The 15,996-nt window shown below is 37.8% G+C and overlaps 1 protein-coding gene across 2 annotated transcripts in view; it reads left to right on the top strand.

Moving 5' to 3' along the window:
- YIPF6 (Yip1 domain family member 6) overlaps window positions 1-15,996 on the top strand; it is a 42,333-nt gene that overhangs the window by 11,542 nt on the left and 14,795 nt on the right. For both annotated transcript variants that reach the window (XM_081793659.1, XM_081793660.1), the window contains exons 2-5: window positions 1,801-1,929; window positions 3,191-3,269; window positions 6,855-6,897; window positions 9,605-9,730. In XM_081793659.1, coding sequence (XP_081649785.1) covers window positions 1,801-1,929; window positions 3,191-3,269; window positions 6,855-6,897; window positions 9,605-9,730 — 377 coding nt within the window. The remainder of the gene's footprint in view (window positions 1-1,800; window positions 1,930-3,190; window positions 3,270-6,854; window positions 6,898-9,604; window positions 9,731-15,996) is intronic.

Below are 15,996 nucleotides of genomic sequence, written 5' to 3'. Positions count from 1 at the left end.
TGTGCGTGTGTGTGCATTGAGCGCCTTTATAGCCTCTACTTTCTTAAATGAATGGCAGCATATTATAAAAACTTTTCTCCACATTGCTTTTTTATTCAATACTCCATAAATAGTTCTTTAGAGATACTCCCATTCCTTATTATAGATGCACAGTGCTCCATTATGTGAATACATCATACTTTGTTCAGCTAGTTCTATGTTGATGGATGTTTAGGTTATTCTCAGGTTTTTGCTTTTACAAGTAACATTATAATAAACAGCTTTGTGTATATGTTCCTTTTGGAACAATGGAGTAGTATTTTTGCTACTCTATCTTTAGACTCCTAAAAGTGGCATTGCTTTCAGTGGATGATCCATATATAAATTTGCTAGGTATGGCCAGATTCATCTTCAGTAGAATGTAGTACTACTTTGCATTTCCACCAGAAACGTGTGAATACTCTTTCCCCACAGTTTCACCTGCAGAGTATGTTGTCAAACTGTTGGATTTTTGCCAGTCTTAACACATAAACATTTTTATTACAAGCAGTTATAATTTTCATTTCTTTTTTTTTTTTTGATGTTTATTTATTTTTGAAGGAGAGAGAGCAAGTGGGGGAGGGGCAGAGAGAGAGGGAGACTCAGAATCCAAAGCAGGCTCCAGGCTCTGAGCTGTCAGCACAGAGTGCGACGCAGGGCTCAAACTCACAGACTGTGAAATCATGACGGGAGCCGAAGTCGGACACTCAACCGACTGAGCCACCCAGGTACCCCTAATTTGTGTTTCTTATTAAAAAGTGTGTTTGAGAATTTATTTTTCAGAAGTTCTTTGAACAACTTTATTCTTCCTAGAATTTCAGTATACTGTCTTACACTTCATTTACCTGCAGCTGCTACCCTGTAAATATTGTGCCCATTGGGCCAAAAATCATGGGAGAAGTGATCGTCGTGTTTGTTTTCTTAGGAACTAGAAGACTCCTGAGGTTTAGTTACAGTGATCAAATTTGGCAGATGAACATGAGTTTAAAAGCTTTTAGTCTCATAATTCATTTTGGAAATGTTATTTGATCTGGTTTGCCAGATAACCTGCTAAAAAGAGTATAGATTAAGATTTATTTTGCTATTTCCCTGTTCTTCCTAGTTTCGCTTTAGGCTTCACATAATGCTTTTTTCTAGCCAGCAGAGGCCACCAGAGCCTATCAAAGAGCAAAAGAGCTACAGAATTGTGACTATGTGAAGATGTCATTGCTGAAAGGTCTTTTTAAATAGCTTTGCAATCTTGCTAGCTTGTGTGTGTCCTGTGAAGATTTCATGCTTGAAAGAAACCAAATATTTAAGGGCAAGAAAGTGTCTGTGAAATTTGCTTCATGTTTTTTCCATCAAATGCTATCTCCTTTAAAAGAAATAAGCATTTGAGAATTTCAGTTAACCACATTGTTTAATGTCTGATAAATTAATGCCTTGCTTTCAAAAGTGTATAAAGCCCTGCAAAAAGACATAGTCCCGGGGCACCTGGGTGACTCCCTTGGTTAAGCATCCAGCTTCGGCTCAGGTCATGATATCGTGGTTTGTGAATTCAAGCCCTGCGTCGGGCACTGTGCTGACAGTTCAGAGCTTGGATCCCGCTTCGGATTCTATGTCTCACTCTCTCTCTGCTCCTCCCCCACTCACACTCTGTCTCGCTGTCTCTCTCTCAAAACTAAAGAAAGAATAAAAATATTTAAAAAAAAGACATACTCCCTACTCACTAGGAAATGATGTCTTTGAGGAATGCTGTAGTTGATTACAGGCTTTAATTTTTTTTTTCCCAACTCTTCTCAGTTTGCAGGCCTTTCTGATATATCCATCTCACAAGACATCCCTGTGGAAGGAGAAATCACCATTCCTATGAGATCTCACATTCGGGAATTTGACAGCTCCACGTTAAATGAATCTGTTCAGAATACTATTGTAAGTGAGACTAGTTGAAAGAACTTCTGTTCAGTATCATGGGACTAAATAACTAATAGCACTTTGTAATATTTGTTTTGTTTGGTTCACTGACTTTCAATATAATTTATTGAAATTTTAAGATTTTACTCTAGAGAATAATTTGGTATAGCCTTTTTGGAAAGCAGTTTGGCTATAATGAGTATTAAGAATATTCAGATGTTCAAATATTTTTAAGCTGATAATTCTGCTCCACCTAGAGTATACGGAAATTTTTTAAAAAATATGTTTTTAAAATACAGAAAAATATTAATGTACAAAAATGTTCATCCCAGCATTCGTTATAATAGGGAAAAATTGAACACCAGAGGGGATATCAATTAAATAATGTTACATCTATGTGGTGGAATACCGAACAGCCATTAAAAATGTATTTACAAAGCACTGTTAATAACATGAAGAAATTTTTTTTAATGTTCATTTATTTTTGAGAGAGAGAGAGAGAAATAGAGAGAGAGAGTGAGTGAGAGAGCAGGGGCAGGGGAGAAACAGAGAGAGAGGGAGAGACATGGAATTCGCAGTGGGCTCCAGGTTTTGTGCTGTCAGTACAGAGCCTGATGCGGGGCTTGAACTCACGAACTGTGAGATCATGACCTGAGCTGAAGTCAGACGCTTAACCAACTGAGCCACCCAGGCGCCCCGACACAAAGAAATTTCTAGGTGAAAAAATTAGGACAGAATTATCTCAACTATATTTTGAGAGGTTATGTTTGTATTACTATATTCTTCCTCAAATGTCTTGATTCTTAAAAATCTGGCTTCTAGGCTTCATTTACCAGTTAAATTGGGAATGTTGGAAACTAATTTGTTTTATATTGTGAATAATGTGGTAGCTGGGGAGCAGGCTGATTGGCCCTTGGGACTTCATCACTTGTGAACGGAATGTCAGATGCCATGTTTTGCAGAGCAGACTTTAGTAGTGCTATTATTACTTTAATTTCTTTAAGGTATCAGAACGGCTATAGTTCTCTTTTACAGAGCTTTAAAAATCAAAATAGAACTGGTGGGTATGGTAAAGAGTTAAACGTTGGCCTAAGGAGTTAATAGAAAAGCCCTACCTCTCTGGTTTGTTTGTATTGTGAAGGAGTTAAACTGGAATTGTAGTTCTAAAATTCCACATGAAGGATTCCCATGAAATTAAAATAAATCTTAGCAAATTAAGTAAGGGAACTACTTGGCAACTTTGGTCATGACAATGCAGCAAGTTGTTTATGTCTTTCAGATGCGTGATCTAAAAGCTGTTGGGAAAAAATTCATGCATGTTTTGTATCCAAGAAAAAGTAATACTCTTTTGAGAGATTGTAAGTATATGAGGTTTTTGACAATTTTCTGTTTTTCGCTTTATCTTATCATAAGTACTTTATGTGGCTAAATTTCTTTTTTGTAATTAAAAAAATTTATTATTATGTTTATTTTGAGAGAGAGAGAGAGAGAGAGAGAGCAAGTGGGGGAGGGGCAGAGTGAGAGGGAGCTACAGAATCCAAAGCAGGTTCCAGGCTCTGAGCTGTCAGCACAGAGCCCAATACGGGGCTCAAACCCATGAGTGTGAGATCATGACCTGAGTTGAAGTCAGATGCTCAACCGACTGAACCACCCAAGCGCCCCTATATGGCTAAATTTCTGTGGTAAGAAAACTGGATGAAAAAATATATAAATGAATATGCAAATGAAAATTTGGGAAGAAATAAAAAAAATTAGAATGGAATTTCAGAGACTGGAAGATTTTGTTTAATATATTATCTTCATCAACAAATACAGTTTGTATATCCTCAACTACTATAGTGGACACTGCAAAAAATATCTCTGGAAATTGTAAACACATAGGAACTTTTGTTCAGTCAAAGAGCTGACAGTCTCCAAAGGAAAGGCAAAATGTTTCAATATTAAATTAGAATAACAGCTAATACCCATTAAGGATTAACAAAATTATTAATACCTTTATTGACATTTCTATTTTCAGAACTATTAGTCTGATGACTGTATTTTTTTTTGTTCAAGAGTTCTATCAAAACAGTGCTTGCAGTACATTATGCTCTTATTTAGAATTTATTATTAAAATTGTTAGACCTTTTAGTGTCATTTTCATAGTACCCTTTATTAGAAAAATTGAATCAGTTGTGTGAGAATAGTAACAATGATGTTATACATGAGTGTACCTTCTATTTTGGCGGCATTTCAGCTATAATGTAGGAATGCCAAATATGTGGCATATATGCCGTCACTCTGTGGAGACTGGATGCAGCGTCAGAATCTTTTTCAACATAGTACACCGTGGGTTGAAGCTGACATGATTTGCCACCGCTGGTATGTGATGGAAAGAGCATGGACAGATCTGGGTTTGGATAGCAGTTCCATCCCTACCTGTGTTATCTTGGATAAGACAGTTAACTTTTCTGAGGCTCAACTTTCTTCCCCTGTTAAAGTGGAGATAATAACATACCTGCTGGTGAGGATTAGAGATCATGCATACCAGCCACCTTGCACAGCATCTGACATTTATTAGGCACTCCATAAATGATAGCTATTATTCTAGTGCCTTGCCTCTGCCTACATACACATACCTCTTTTTTAATCCTTACAACAACCTTATGAAAAGTTATGGCTCCTGTTTTACAGGTGAAGAAAACGAGTCTCCATGAAGGTGAGTATCGGTTAGGATGACACAGGCAAAATTAGAACCCAGTTTTCAAGTTCAGTGCCCTTTCCATTCTACCACTGTTATCCCAGATGTGAAGATATCCTTTCAACTGCTGCTGTGGCTCCGTTCAGAGCAAGGTTGATTCAGTGACAATGCAGAACCAGTGTGTTAACTTTGCTGATTAGTGATGATTATTAGCCGTGTCATATGTTAAGGTCCATTCTCAGACCTTGGGATACACAGATGGGCTGTGACAAAGGGTGAGTAAGTCATGGCCCAGATTTGCACTTCTTCCCTGCTGTGTTAGCACAGTCCTGGGCAAAGTGGCAAGGAAAAAATTCACAACTTAAAAATCTTTAAAAAAAAAAAACCACAATGCAATATGACTCTGCACCCATTAAGATGGTCATTATCAAAGAAACAGAAAATAACAACTACTGGTGAGAATATGGAGAAATTGTAACCCTCGTGCATTGCTAGTGGAAATGTAAAATGGTGCAGCTACTGTGCAAAACGACATGGTGACTTCTTAGAAAACTAAGCATAGAATGACTATATGATCCAGCAATTCCACTTCTGAGTATATACCCAAAAATTGAAAGGAGGAACTCAAACAGATATTTGTACACCCATGTTCATAGCAGCATTATTCACAATAGCCAAAAGGTGAAAACAATTTCAAATGGCATCAATGGATGGATAAACAAATTGTGGCATATACACCATGTCATATACTATGTATTAATGGAATATTACTTAGTTTTAAAAAGGAGTGAAATTCTGACAGCTATGACATGGATGAACCATGAAGACATTGTGCTGAGTAAAATAAGCCAGTCGCAAGAGGACGTATATTATATTTTTTCACTTATATTAGGTACCTAGAATAGTTGAATTTCTAGAAACAAAGTAAAATGATGATTGCTGGAGGCTAAGTGGAGAGTTATTATTTCATGGGTTGGAGTTTTAGTTTGGGAAGATGAAAAAGTTCTGGAGATGGGAAATATGAAGGTTGTACAACGATGACTGTACTCAAAGCCTGTACACTTAGAAGTGACTCAAATGGTAAATTTTGTGTTTATATATATATACATTTATATACATGTATGTATATATATATATATGTGTGTTTATAATATATTCTATATATATATATTCTACTAAAATAAAGATTTTTAAATACAGTTACAGAATTTTATTAATTAAAAACCTCAGTGTATTTTTTAAAAGCCAGTATATTAATGTCAGTTGTACTTGAATTCACTTTTCAATTGATAAGTTCAAAAATTTAACAAGAACAATATTTAATCAGAGTGGTAGGATTATGATTTGTTTTTACATCTTCCCAACTTGCCACAGTGATATCAAAATTACTTATATAATATGAAGAAAAACCAATGTAAGTATGTACATATGCATACTTATTTAAAGTTATGTACATATGAGGTTAAAGTTAGAAATGGTATATGTATCTTTTTTCATATTTGTTGAGGAAGGTAATTTTGCTCTAAGCTGTATGTTACTCATCTGTTGGCATATTAAGTACCTAACAGCTATTAATTGAGAACCACTGTGCTTACACCTGATGTTGGTAGAGCGATTTATACCTTTCAAAAAGCTTTCATGTTATTTGCTAAGGTTTAACTTTATAAAATTACCAATATTGGGCTGTTTTTTCACTTATAAGAACAGCGATTCCATACTAGTTCAATTTAATGATTATAAAAGGGAAGCAGTGTGGCAGAGTGGAAAGAACTTTGGAGTAGGAATCAGAAGATCTAGGTTGTGGTCCCACTTCCATACATAATAAATATTTATATAAACTTGGGTAAGTCACTTCTCAGCTTCAATTTTCATATTCTTGAGGTGACCCTGATTATGTTTGCCTTGTCTCCTATAGTGTCAGTTTGGCGGAATGAGTTAACTCTAGTGTTTCTGAGGGTGGAGCACCTAAGTCTCTTGACTCCTGGCCCATTGGTCTTTATAGCATGCTGGAATGTGGCTTAGTAGGTGGAAGAAGGGTGATTTGTGGGATATGGAGTAAACAGAATTTAAAGGATATATGAAGAAGGGTATTCAGAATCGGGGAGCAGGGAGGGCAGGCAGAGGGGTAAGAGGTTGGAAGGCTTGGGCAGGGAGAGCCTTGATGTCTGAATTCCAAGAGTAGGAGAGGCAGATATTGGAATAAAGATAGAAAATTCTACATAGTTGTTTCTTAACAATCTTCTGTTTTTTGCTTGCCTTGTAGGGGATTTATGGGGCCCTTTGATCCTTTGTGTGACACTTGCATTGTAAGTACTTACATTTCCGTCCTTTGTCATTTGAGATAGACTATACTTTTTTGTGTGGAGTTTCAAAATTGAGGGGAATATTGAATATTTCAGTTAGGACTTCTTTGACACATTATGCTCCTTATGGTTTAAATCTATAAAGTCAAGTAGGTTTCCAGATCAATTCAAAAAATGATGGAATTAGAGATGGGAAAATTATGCTCACCTGTTTACCAATTTCTTAGCCTGCTTTAGCCATTTTTGTTGAATAGATATTTGTTTACTCTCATGCACCTCCCTATCATTAAACTAAGTGAATTAAATATCTATAGGTTTAAGCAATGTTTATTTGCAAACATATTGTTTTTAAATCTTAACAATAATATGAATGAGAATAAATTAGAGTAGAAGTGGTACAGTTCAAAGCAAGATCATGTTTCAAAGTGTTAGGCTTTCTATACACATAGTACATAAAGGGAGAGGACAGGAGGAGCGAAGTTCCATTGGAGAGGGGAATATAACCATTGGTAGCGAGGAAAAAAAGTACTGCATTAGGATTCAGTTCTGGGTTCTCATCCTGACTGCGCTATCAGCAAAGCGATTTTGGGCTACTTAGAACCAAAATGTGTATAATAATTTTTCCCAGTTTACAGAAAACTTTTAAATACCTTCTCTTATTTTAACATCATAACAAGAATATTATTTTCTTTTTTTGACAAACAAGCTTAGGTTCAGAGAGATTGAGGACTGAACCAAGATCACACAGTCAGTGGTAGACCTGGGATTCAACCTCAGGTTTCCTTGACTGCCCGTTCTCTATCTCTATGATTATTACACCTCTCTTCCCACCTAACCCCTATGGGTCTCCTCTCCCATATCTGTAAAAGGAGATGGCTGAGGATCCTTTCCAGGCTTGATGTTTTATGATTCTAAATTCAACAAGTTTCTTACTGGCTTTTCTACCCACTTTTTTACTTTAAAGTTTTTTTGAGAGAGAGGGAGGAAGGGAAAGAGAGCGTGAGAGAGGAAGGGGCAGAGAGAGAGAGAGAGAGAGAGAGAGAGAGAATCTCACGCAGGCTCCATGGGGCTTGATCTCACCAACTATGAAATCATGACCTGAGCTGAAATCAAGTTGGATGCTTAACTGACTGAACCACCCAGGCTCCCATACCCATTTTTTAATGTAAATTGAACATGTGTTGATTTAGGTAATAACATAGAGTGCTATTTCTTAGCCCTTTAATAACCACATCAAGGGCAATAACCCGGTGCCTTGATGGACAGGTTTATATTAGAATCTCTGAGCGTGTACTTTTTTAGTTTTAAAAGGTTAACATTAGAGATTATGTAGTTTAACCCAATTTATATGCAGAGAGGAAAACTGGAGTCCCAAGACATGAAATGATTACTCTAGTGTATGTATCTAGTGACAGAACTAGGATCACTTTCTGGATCTCCTTCCTTTGAGGCCAGTTAATGTTCTTCCATCATACCATGCTGAAGCAATAGAGATTCCAGACAAGTGATGAATGCCAGCATTCCTTGCATCGGATTGTCAGGACTCAGAGTGGAGTATGTACAACTGTAGAATACAAAAGCCTGTACTGGCAAACAGCATAGCAGGGCAAGACTTACTATGTGACTTGTCTATACTATGTAATGAAAAGAGGTTGTGAGCTTGGTGGTATTTATTATTTTTCTGAAAAAAATGACACTGAATCCAAGTGTTCTTGTCCAAAGTTCAAAACAGTTTATGTCTGTAAAATTCTTAGACAAAGAGAGGATATTTAAGTGACAGTTCAACTACTCTATTTTAAAGCAAAGTCTCTTAGTAATAATCTGTATGTTTTTATTTTTAAAAATCCATAGCTAAATAGGTTTATAGAACGTTTCCATTTTTGAATGTAAGAACTAAAGACTTAACCCCAGGATTATAAATCCAAATGTGTCTAAGGGCTAGAAAAGTAACCTAAATGTATTTGTTGGGAATTGGTGACCTGAAGCCCCTTGTGAAGGGAGCTGCTGCTGTGTCACCTGCTCCCAATTGTTCCTGTGTAGGAATGTAGGCCCAGTGTTAGAAATTCTTCTGGTTTTTTAAGAAAATCCAGAAATACATATTTTTTAATGTTTATTTTTTGAGAGAGAGAGAGAGAGAGAGAGAGAGTGAGCAGGAGAGGGGCAGAGAGAGAGGGAGACACAGAATCTAAAACAGGCTCCAGGCTCTGTGCTGTCAGCACAGAGCCCAATGTGGGGCTCGAACCCATGAACCACGAGATCATGACCTGAGCCAAAGTTGGATGCTCAACCAAGTCACCCAGGTGCCCCCAGAAATACATGTTTTTATGTGAAACCTCCCAACTTTAAAATAATGTCATCTTGGATTTAAACCCATGTTAAGCCATGTACAGACCAACCACCTCATGTCTGTGAGCCACATTTGGCCCTTCAGTTTATAACCTCTGCTTAACCAAAACGGTCTTCAGTAATGCATGTAAACATCTTAACAAGGCCATATGAGGCAACCCTTGTAGTCCTGAGGCATTTGGAATTTGAAATAAAGGAGCCTTGCTAAATATTTCTGACATCTTCCTTTTATACAGCCTACATATTACAGATCTCTAGGTGAGGTTTCAGACAGCTCTCTGATTCAATGTTGGACAACCCATGCCTTAACTTTATTGCTCTAAATAAAAGATGAAGCATTTCTCATGCCATTTCCTTGTCACAGAATGCTTCAAAGAAGCTCTGTAGATAGTGAAAAGGATGGAGGGCCCCAGTTTGCAGAAGTTTTTGTCATTGTCTGGTTTGGTGCAGTTACCATCACCCTCAACTCAAAACTTCTTGGAGGAAACATGTGAGTATTATTAAAATGCATTTTTTTTCCCTTGGCAAGTAGCATCTCTTAGATTTTTTAGGAAGTCTGACTGTTAGGTATTAAAAAAAAAAAAAAATATATATATATATATATATATATATATATATATATATATATATATGAGGGCTAAAGAGAAAAGTCTCTTAAAACTGCTGAACAGAGGATTTCTAGGAGGGGGCCAAGATGGCAGAACAGCATGGAAGTTTTTTTTGCATCTCTCATCCCTGAAATACAGCCAGATCAACACTAAACCATCTTGCACACCTAGAAAACTGATTTGAGGATTAACACAACAATCTGTACAACCTGAACCAGAGAACTCAGCAGATAGGCAGCACAAAGAGGTGAACTGGGGGAGAAGCCCGTGGAGGGCAGGGAGCTGTTTTTCCTTGCAGAGAGAAGACAGAGATGGGGGGAGAGTACAGAAAACATCCCCCCCCTGCCCAAAAGCAGCTGGAGAGAAAAGAAAGATTACTCAAGGGACTGAACAAAACAGGGAGAAAGGAGAAAGGAGAGGGTTTAAATTCCATTAAAACTTTATAAACAGGGAGAGTTCAGGGTCTGAAACTCTGCAGCTTGATACCTGGTGGTACTCTGGTGGGAAGGGCAAACCCCAGGAACAGAAAGCGAGGTCCTTAGGATCCTCAGGCCACATGGGGAGAGGTGGTTCCCCTGCTGGCAGGACATTTGGTAGAGGCTGTGCAGCCTCCCCACAGGCAAAGGCCCCAGTGGACCCTGGAGAGCAACCACATTCACTGGTGCTGGAACAAGGACGTTAAGGGGGTAGACTGGTGCAGATGTGTGTTGCAATTTTCCATAATCCCTGAAATGCTGCTGCTACAAGATAGCGCAAACTTTTTCCGGGGTGGGCTGGCACGTGGCCACAGTCTCTGGGCATCAGCAGCAGCATGGTCTCCTGAATGTTCCTGGGGGTGGGCCGGCACCTGGCCATTGCTCAGTGAGACTCTCCCCCAGAGGGTCTGAGCGGGTCAAAGCCACAGTCCCTCAGAAGTGAGGGGTTGGGAAACACAGCTACATCTGAGATAAAACTCAGAAGGGAGGTGCTACCTGGCAACCTGATGGCTTGGTCACAGACAGTGTAAAAGTGGGGAGTGGATGGAAGCTGGAGACAAAGGAGGGGTGCCTGATTTCTGGTCGTGGAGAGCACAGAGTTCTGATACTACAGACTGGGTAGCTGGGTGACACGATTTTCACTCCTTCTGCATCTGTGCATACACACCTACAGGACCACAACAATCAACCCCAGTAAGCTAAGCAGCACCATCTAGTGGAGAACAGAGCCATTGCACTAAGCCCTGCCCAACTGGGCCAACCTCACTCTTCAGGAACAACACAAGTCTCTTTGCCTGCTTAGTTTACAGACTATAAAGTGCTTCATAGTTTGACTTCTAGGGGAATCTGATATAATTTCAATCTTACTTAAGTCTACTGGTCCATCTATTCAATTTCTTTTCTTTCTTTTTTTATCCTTGAATACAGAAAGAGAAAAAATTTATTTTTATTTTCCATTTCTATTAAAAATATTATTTAATATTTTCTACTTTTTTTACCTTTTTGTAAATTTTTCAAGTTCTTTTTTAATTTCATCATTTCATTTTATTCTATTTCATTGTATTCATTTTTTTCAAATTTTCAAGCATTTTCCTTTTCTTTCCTTTCTTTTCTTTCCTTTTTTCTCTAACCTATCAAGCTCCTTTCAACAACCAGACCAGAACACACCTAGGATCTAGCATCCTTTATTTGATTTTTTGTGTGTTTTTAATTTTTTAATTTTAATTTTTTTTTACCTTTTTAATTCCTTTTCTTCCTTCAAAATGATGAAATGAAGGAATTCACCCCAAAAGAAAGAACAGGGAGAAATGACAGCCAGGGACTTAATCAACACAGATACAAGAAAGATGTCTGAACCAGGATTTAGAATCACGATAATAAGAATACTAGCTGAGGTTGAAAACAGATTAGAATCCCTTTCCGCGGAGATTAAAGTTAGTCAGGATGAAAATAAAAATGTTGTAACTGAGCCTTAGTCTTGAATGGATGCCACAGTGTCAAGGACAGATGAGGCAGAGCAGCAAATAAGCAATATAGAAGACAAACTTATGGAGAACAATGGAGCAGAAAAAAAGAGGGAGACTGTTGTAGACTCTGTGTCCAATGTTCTCTCTTGTCTAGCAAGAGAGCAGGACACAGGATGAAAAAACAAGAGATTGCTAATGTCCAGGAAAAGACAAGAGCCCCAAATAAGAGTCCTTGCCCTGTGTTTATTAGGATAAGAAGGCTTACAAACATGGTGATGGACATGTGCAAAGAGACAATAAATCTGTGAACTTTAACTTGTGGTTGTGAGGGAAAGGGGTCCTGAAGACATTTGGGGTTAGGGGTTTGGACTAATACAAAGCAAAATGCTGATGCCAGGCAGTCAGGTGGAAGGTTGTTTATAGCGAACATGAGGCACCACCTCTGTTTATCTTAGCTAGCCTAGGGGATGAGACAGGTAGGACACGTGACCTCAGAGTTAACAAGGCACCTTTTCTTTTGTTAATCATCTCTGCTCTGGTCTACTTCACCTGTAGCACAGTGGTCTATAGCCCAATTTACCTGTTTACCTAACTTGGTCCTTCCTTCCTGTGAAAGCAGCATTCTGTTATAGTACTAAATTGTGGGGTGCTTCCACCCTGAATACTTAATCTTGTTTATTTCATATACCTATGTATTGGGTTCCTTTGTACCTCCCTATTCTTGATTGCCTTGTCTTTTTTACCCAAACTCAGATGTGAGCATCCAATGGTTTTGTACTTCTTTATGCCTTGTTAACCCATTGATGTAAGCCTGGGGGATCTGTAAGCTTATTCTCTACAGGAGACTAAGGCAAAGAGCATGATTTAAGAATTAGAGAAATCAGTGACTCATTAAAAAGGAACAACATCAGAATCACAGGAGTCTCAGAAGATGAAGACAGAGAAAAAGGGGTGGAAGGGTTATGTGAACAAATCATAGTGGAAAACTTTCCTAGCCTGGGGAACGACACAGACATCAAAATCCAGGAAGCACAGAGGACTGCCATTAGATTCAACAAAAACCGACCTTCATCAAGGCATATCATAGTCAAATTCACAAAATAGCCAGGCAAGTAAAGAATCTGAAAGCAGCAAGAGGAAAAAAGTCCTTAACCTACAAGGGAAGACACATCAGGTTTGCAGCAGACCTAGCCACAGAAACTTGGCAGACCAGAAAAGAGTGGCAGGATATATTCAATGCGTTGAATTGGAAAAATATGCAGCCACAAATTCTTTATCCATCAAGGCTTTCATTCAAAACAGAAGGAGAGATTCAGTTTCCCTGAGAAACAAAATTAAAGGAGTTCGTGACCACTAAACCAGCCCTGCAAGAACTTTTATGGGGGACTCTGAGAAGAGAAAAAGATGGAAGAAAAACGACCAAAAGCAACAAAGACTAGAAAGGACCAGAGAACACCACCAGAAAGTCAAACTCTACGGGCAACATAATGTCAATGAATTCATATCTTTCAGTACTCACTCTAAATGTCAATGGACTAAATGCCCCAATCAAATGACATAAGGCAACAGAATGGATAAGAAAACAAGATCCATCTAGCTGCTGTTTACAAGAGACCCATTTAAGACCTAAACACACTTTCAGATTAAAAGTAAGGGAATGGAGAACTATCTATCATACTAATGATCTCCAAAAGAAAGCTGGAGTAGCCAAACTTATATCAGACAATCTAGAGTTTAAAATAAAGACTGTAACAAGAGATAAAGAGGGGCATTATATGATAATTAAGGGGTCTATCCACCAAGAAGACCTAACAGTTGGAAACATTTATGTTCCAAATGTGGAAGAACCCAAATATATAAATCACTTAATCACAAACATAAAGAAACTCATTGATTATAATACCATAATAGGGACTTCAACACCCCACTTACAGCAATGGACAGATCATCTAAACAGAAAATCAACAAGGAAACAATGGCTTTGAATGACACACTGGACGAGATGGACTTAACAGATATATACAGAAGATTTCATCCTAAATCATCGGAATACGCATTCCTCTCCAGTACATGTGGAACGTTCTCCAGAATAGACCACATACTGGGACACACATCAGCCCTCAGCAAGTAAAAAAAAATTGAGATTATTCCGTGCATATTTTCAGACCACAAAGCTATGAAACTCGAAATCAACCACAAGAAAAAATTTGGAAAGATAAATAATTGGAGACTAAAGACCATCCTACTAAAGAATGAATGGGCTAACCAAGAAGTTAAGAGGAAGTTAAAATGGAAGCCAGTGAAAATGAAAATAACACAGCCCAAAACTTCTGGGACACAGCAAAGGCGGTCATAAGAGGGAAGTATATGGCAATCCAGGCCTTCCTAAAGAATGAAGAAAGGTCACAGAGACACAACCTAACCTTACACCTTGAAGAGCTGGAAAAAGAACAGCAAGTAAAACCCAAAAACAGCAGAAGAGAGGAAATAATAAAGACGAGAGCAGAAATCAATGTTATCAAAACCAAAAAAAAAAAAAAAAAAAAAAAAAAAAGAACAGATCCATGAAACCAGAAGTTGGTACCTTGAAAGAATTAACAAAATTGATAAACCCCTATCAAGTTTGATCAAAAAGAAAAAGGAAAGGACCCAAATAAATAAAATCAAGAATGAGGGAGGAGAGATCACAACCAACATAGCAGAAATAAAAAAAAAATAAGAGAATATTATGAGCAATTATACGCCAATGAAATGGGAAAGCTGGAAGAAATGGACAAATTTCTAGAAACATATACACTATCAAAACTGAAACAGGAAGAAATAGAAAATTTGAACAGGCCCATAACCAGTAAAGAAATCAAATTAGTAATCAAAAATCTGCCAAAAAACAAGCATCCAGGGCCAGATGGCTTTCCAGGGAAATTCTACCAAACATTTAAGGAAGAGTTGACACCTATTCTCTTGAAGCTGTTCCAAAAAATAGAAATGGAAGGAAAACTTCCAAACTCTTCCTATGAAGCCAGCATTACCTTGATTCCAAAACCAGAGACCCCAATAAACAGGAGAGCTACAGACCAATTTCCCTGATGAACATGGATGCAAAAATCCTCAACAAGATAATAGCCAACCAGATCCAACAATACATTAAAATTATTCACCTGGACCAAGTGGGATTTATACCTGGGTTGCAGGGCTGGTTCAATATCCGCAAAACAATCAATGTGATACATCACATAAATAAAAGGACAAGAACCACATGATCCTCTCAATAGATGCAGACAAAGCATTTGACAAAATACAGCATCCTTTCTTGATAAAAAACCCTCAAGAAAGTAGAGATAGAAGGGCTTTTACCTCAAGATCATACAAGCCGTATATGAAATACCCACTGCCAATGTCATCCTCAATGGGGAAAAACTGAGAGCTTTTCCCCTAAGGGCAGGAACAAGAAAGGGATGTCTACTCTCACAACTGTTACTCAACATAGTATTGGAAGCCTTAGCCTCAGCAATCAGACAACAGAAAGAAATAAAAGACATCCATATCATCCATGAGGAGGTCAAACTTTCACTCTTAACAGGTGACATGATATTCTATGTGGAAAACCCAAAAGATTCCACCAAAAAACTTCTAGGTTGATCCATGAATTCAACGAAGTGGCAGGATATAAAATCAATGCACAGAAATCGGTTGCATTCCTATACACAAATAATGAAGAAATAGAAGGAGAAATCAAGGAATCTATCCCATTTACAATTGCACCAAAACCCATAAAATACCTAGGAATAAATCTAATGAAAGAGATGAAAATCTATGTGATGAAAACTATAGAAAGCTTATGAAAGAAATTGAAGAAGACACACAAAAAAATGGAAAAATGTTCCATGCTCCTAGATAGGAAGAAAAAATATTGTTGAAATGTCAATACTACCCAAAGCAATCTACATATTGAATGCAATCCCTATCAAAGCAACATCAGCATTCTTAACAGAGCTAAAACAAATTATCCTAAAATTTGTATGGAACCAGAAAAGACCCCGAATAGCCAAAGCAGTCTTGAAAAAGAAAACCAAAGCAGGAGGCATCACAATCCCAGACTTCAAGATGTATTACAAGGTTGTAATCATCAAGACAGTATGGTACTGGCACAAAAACGGACACTCAGATCAATGAAACGGAATAGAGAACCCAGAAATGGACCACGAA

This window comes from Panthera onca, chromosome X, assembly GCF_046562875.1.
Source record: "Panthera onca isolate mPanOnc1 chromosome X, mPanOnc1 haplotype 2, whole genome shotgun sequence".
Taxonomy (NCBI): domain Eukaryota; kingdom Metazoa; phylum Chordata; class Mammalia; order Carnivora; family Felidae; genus Panthera; species Panthera onca.
This window is presented reverse-complemented; position numbering and strand designations above follow the sequence as displayed.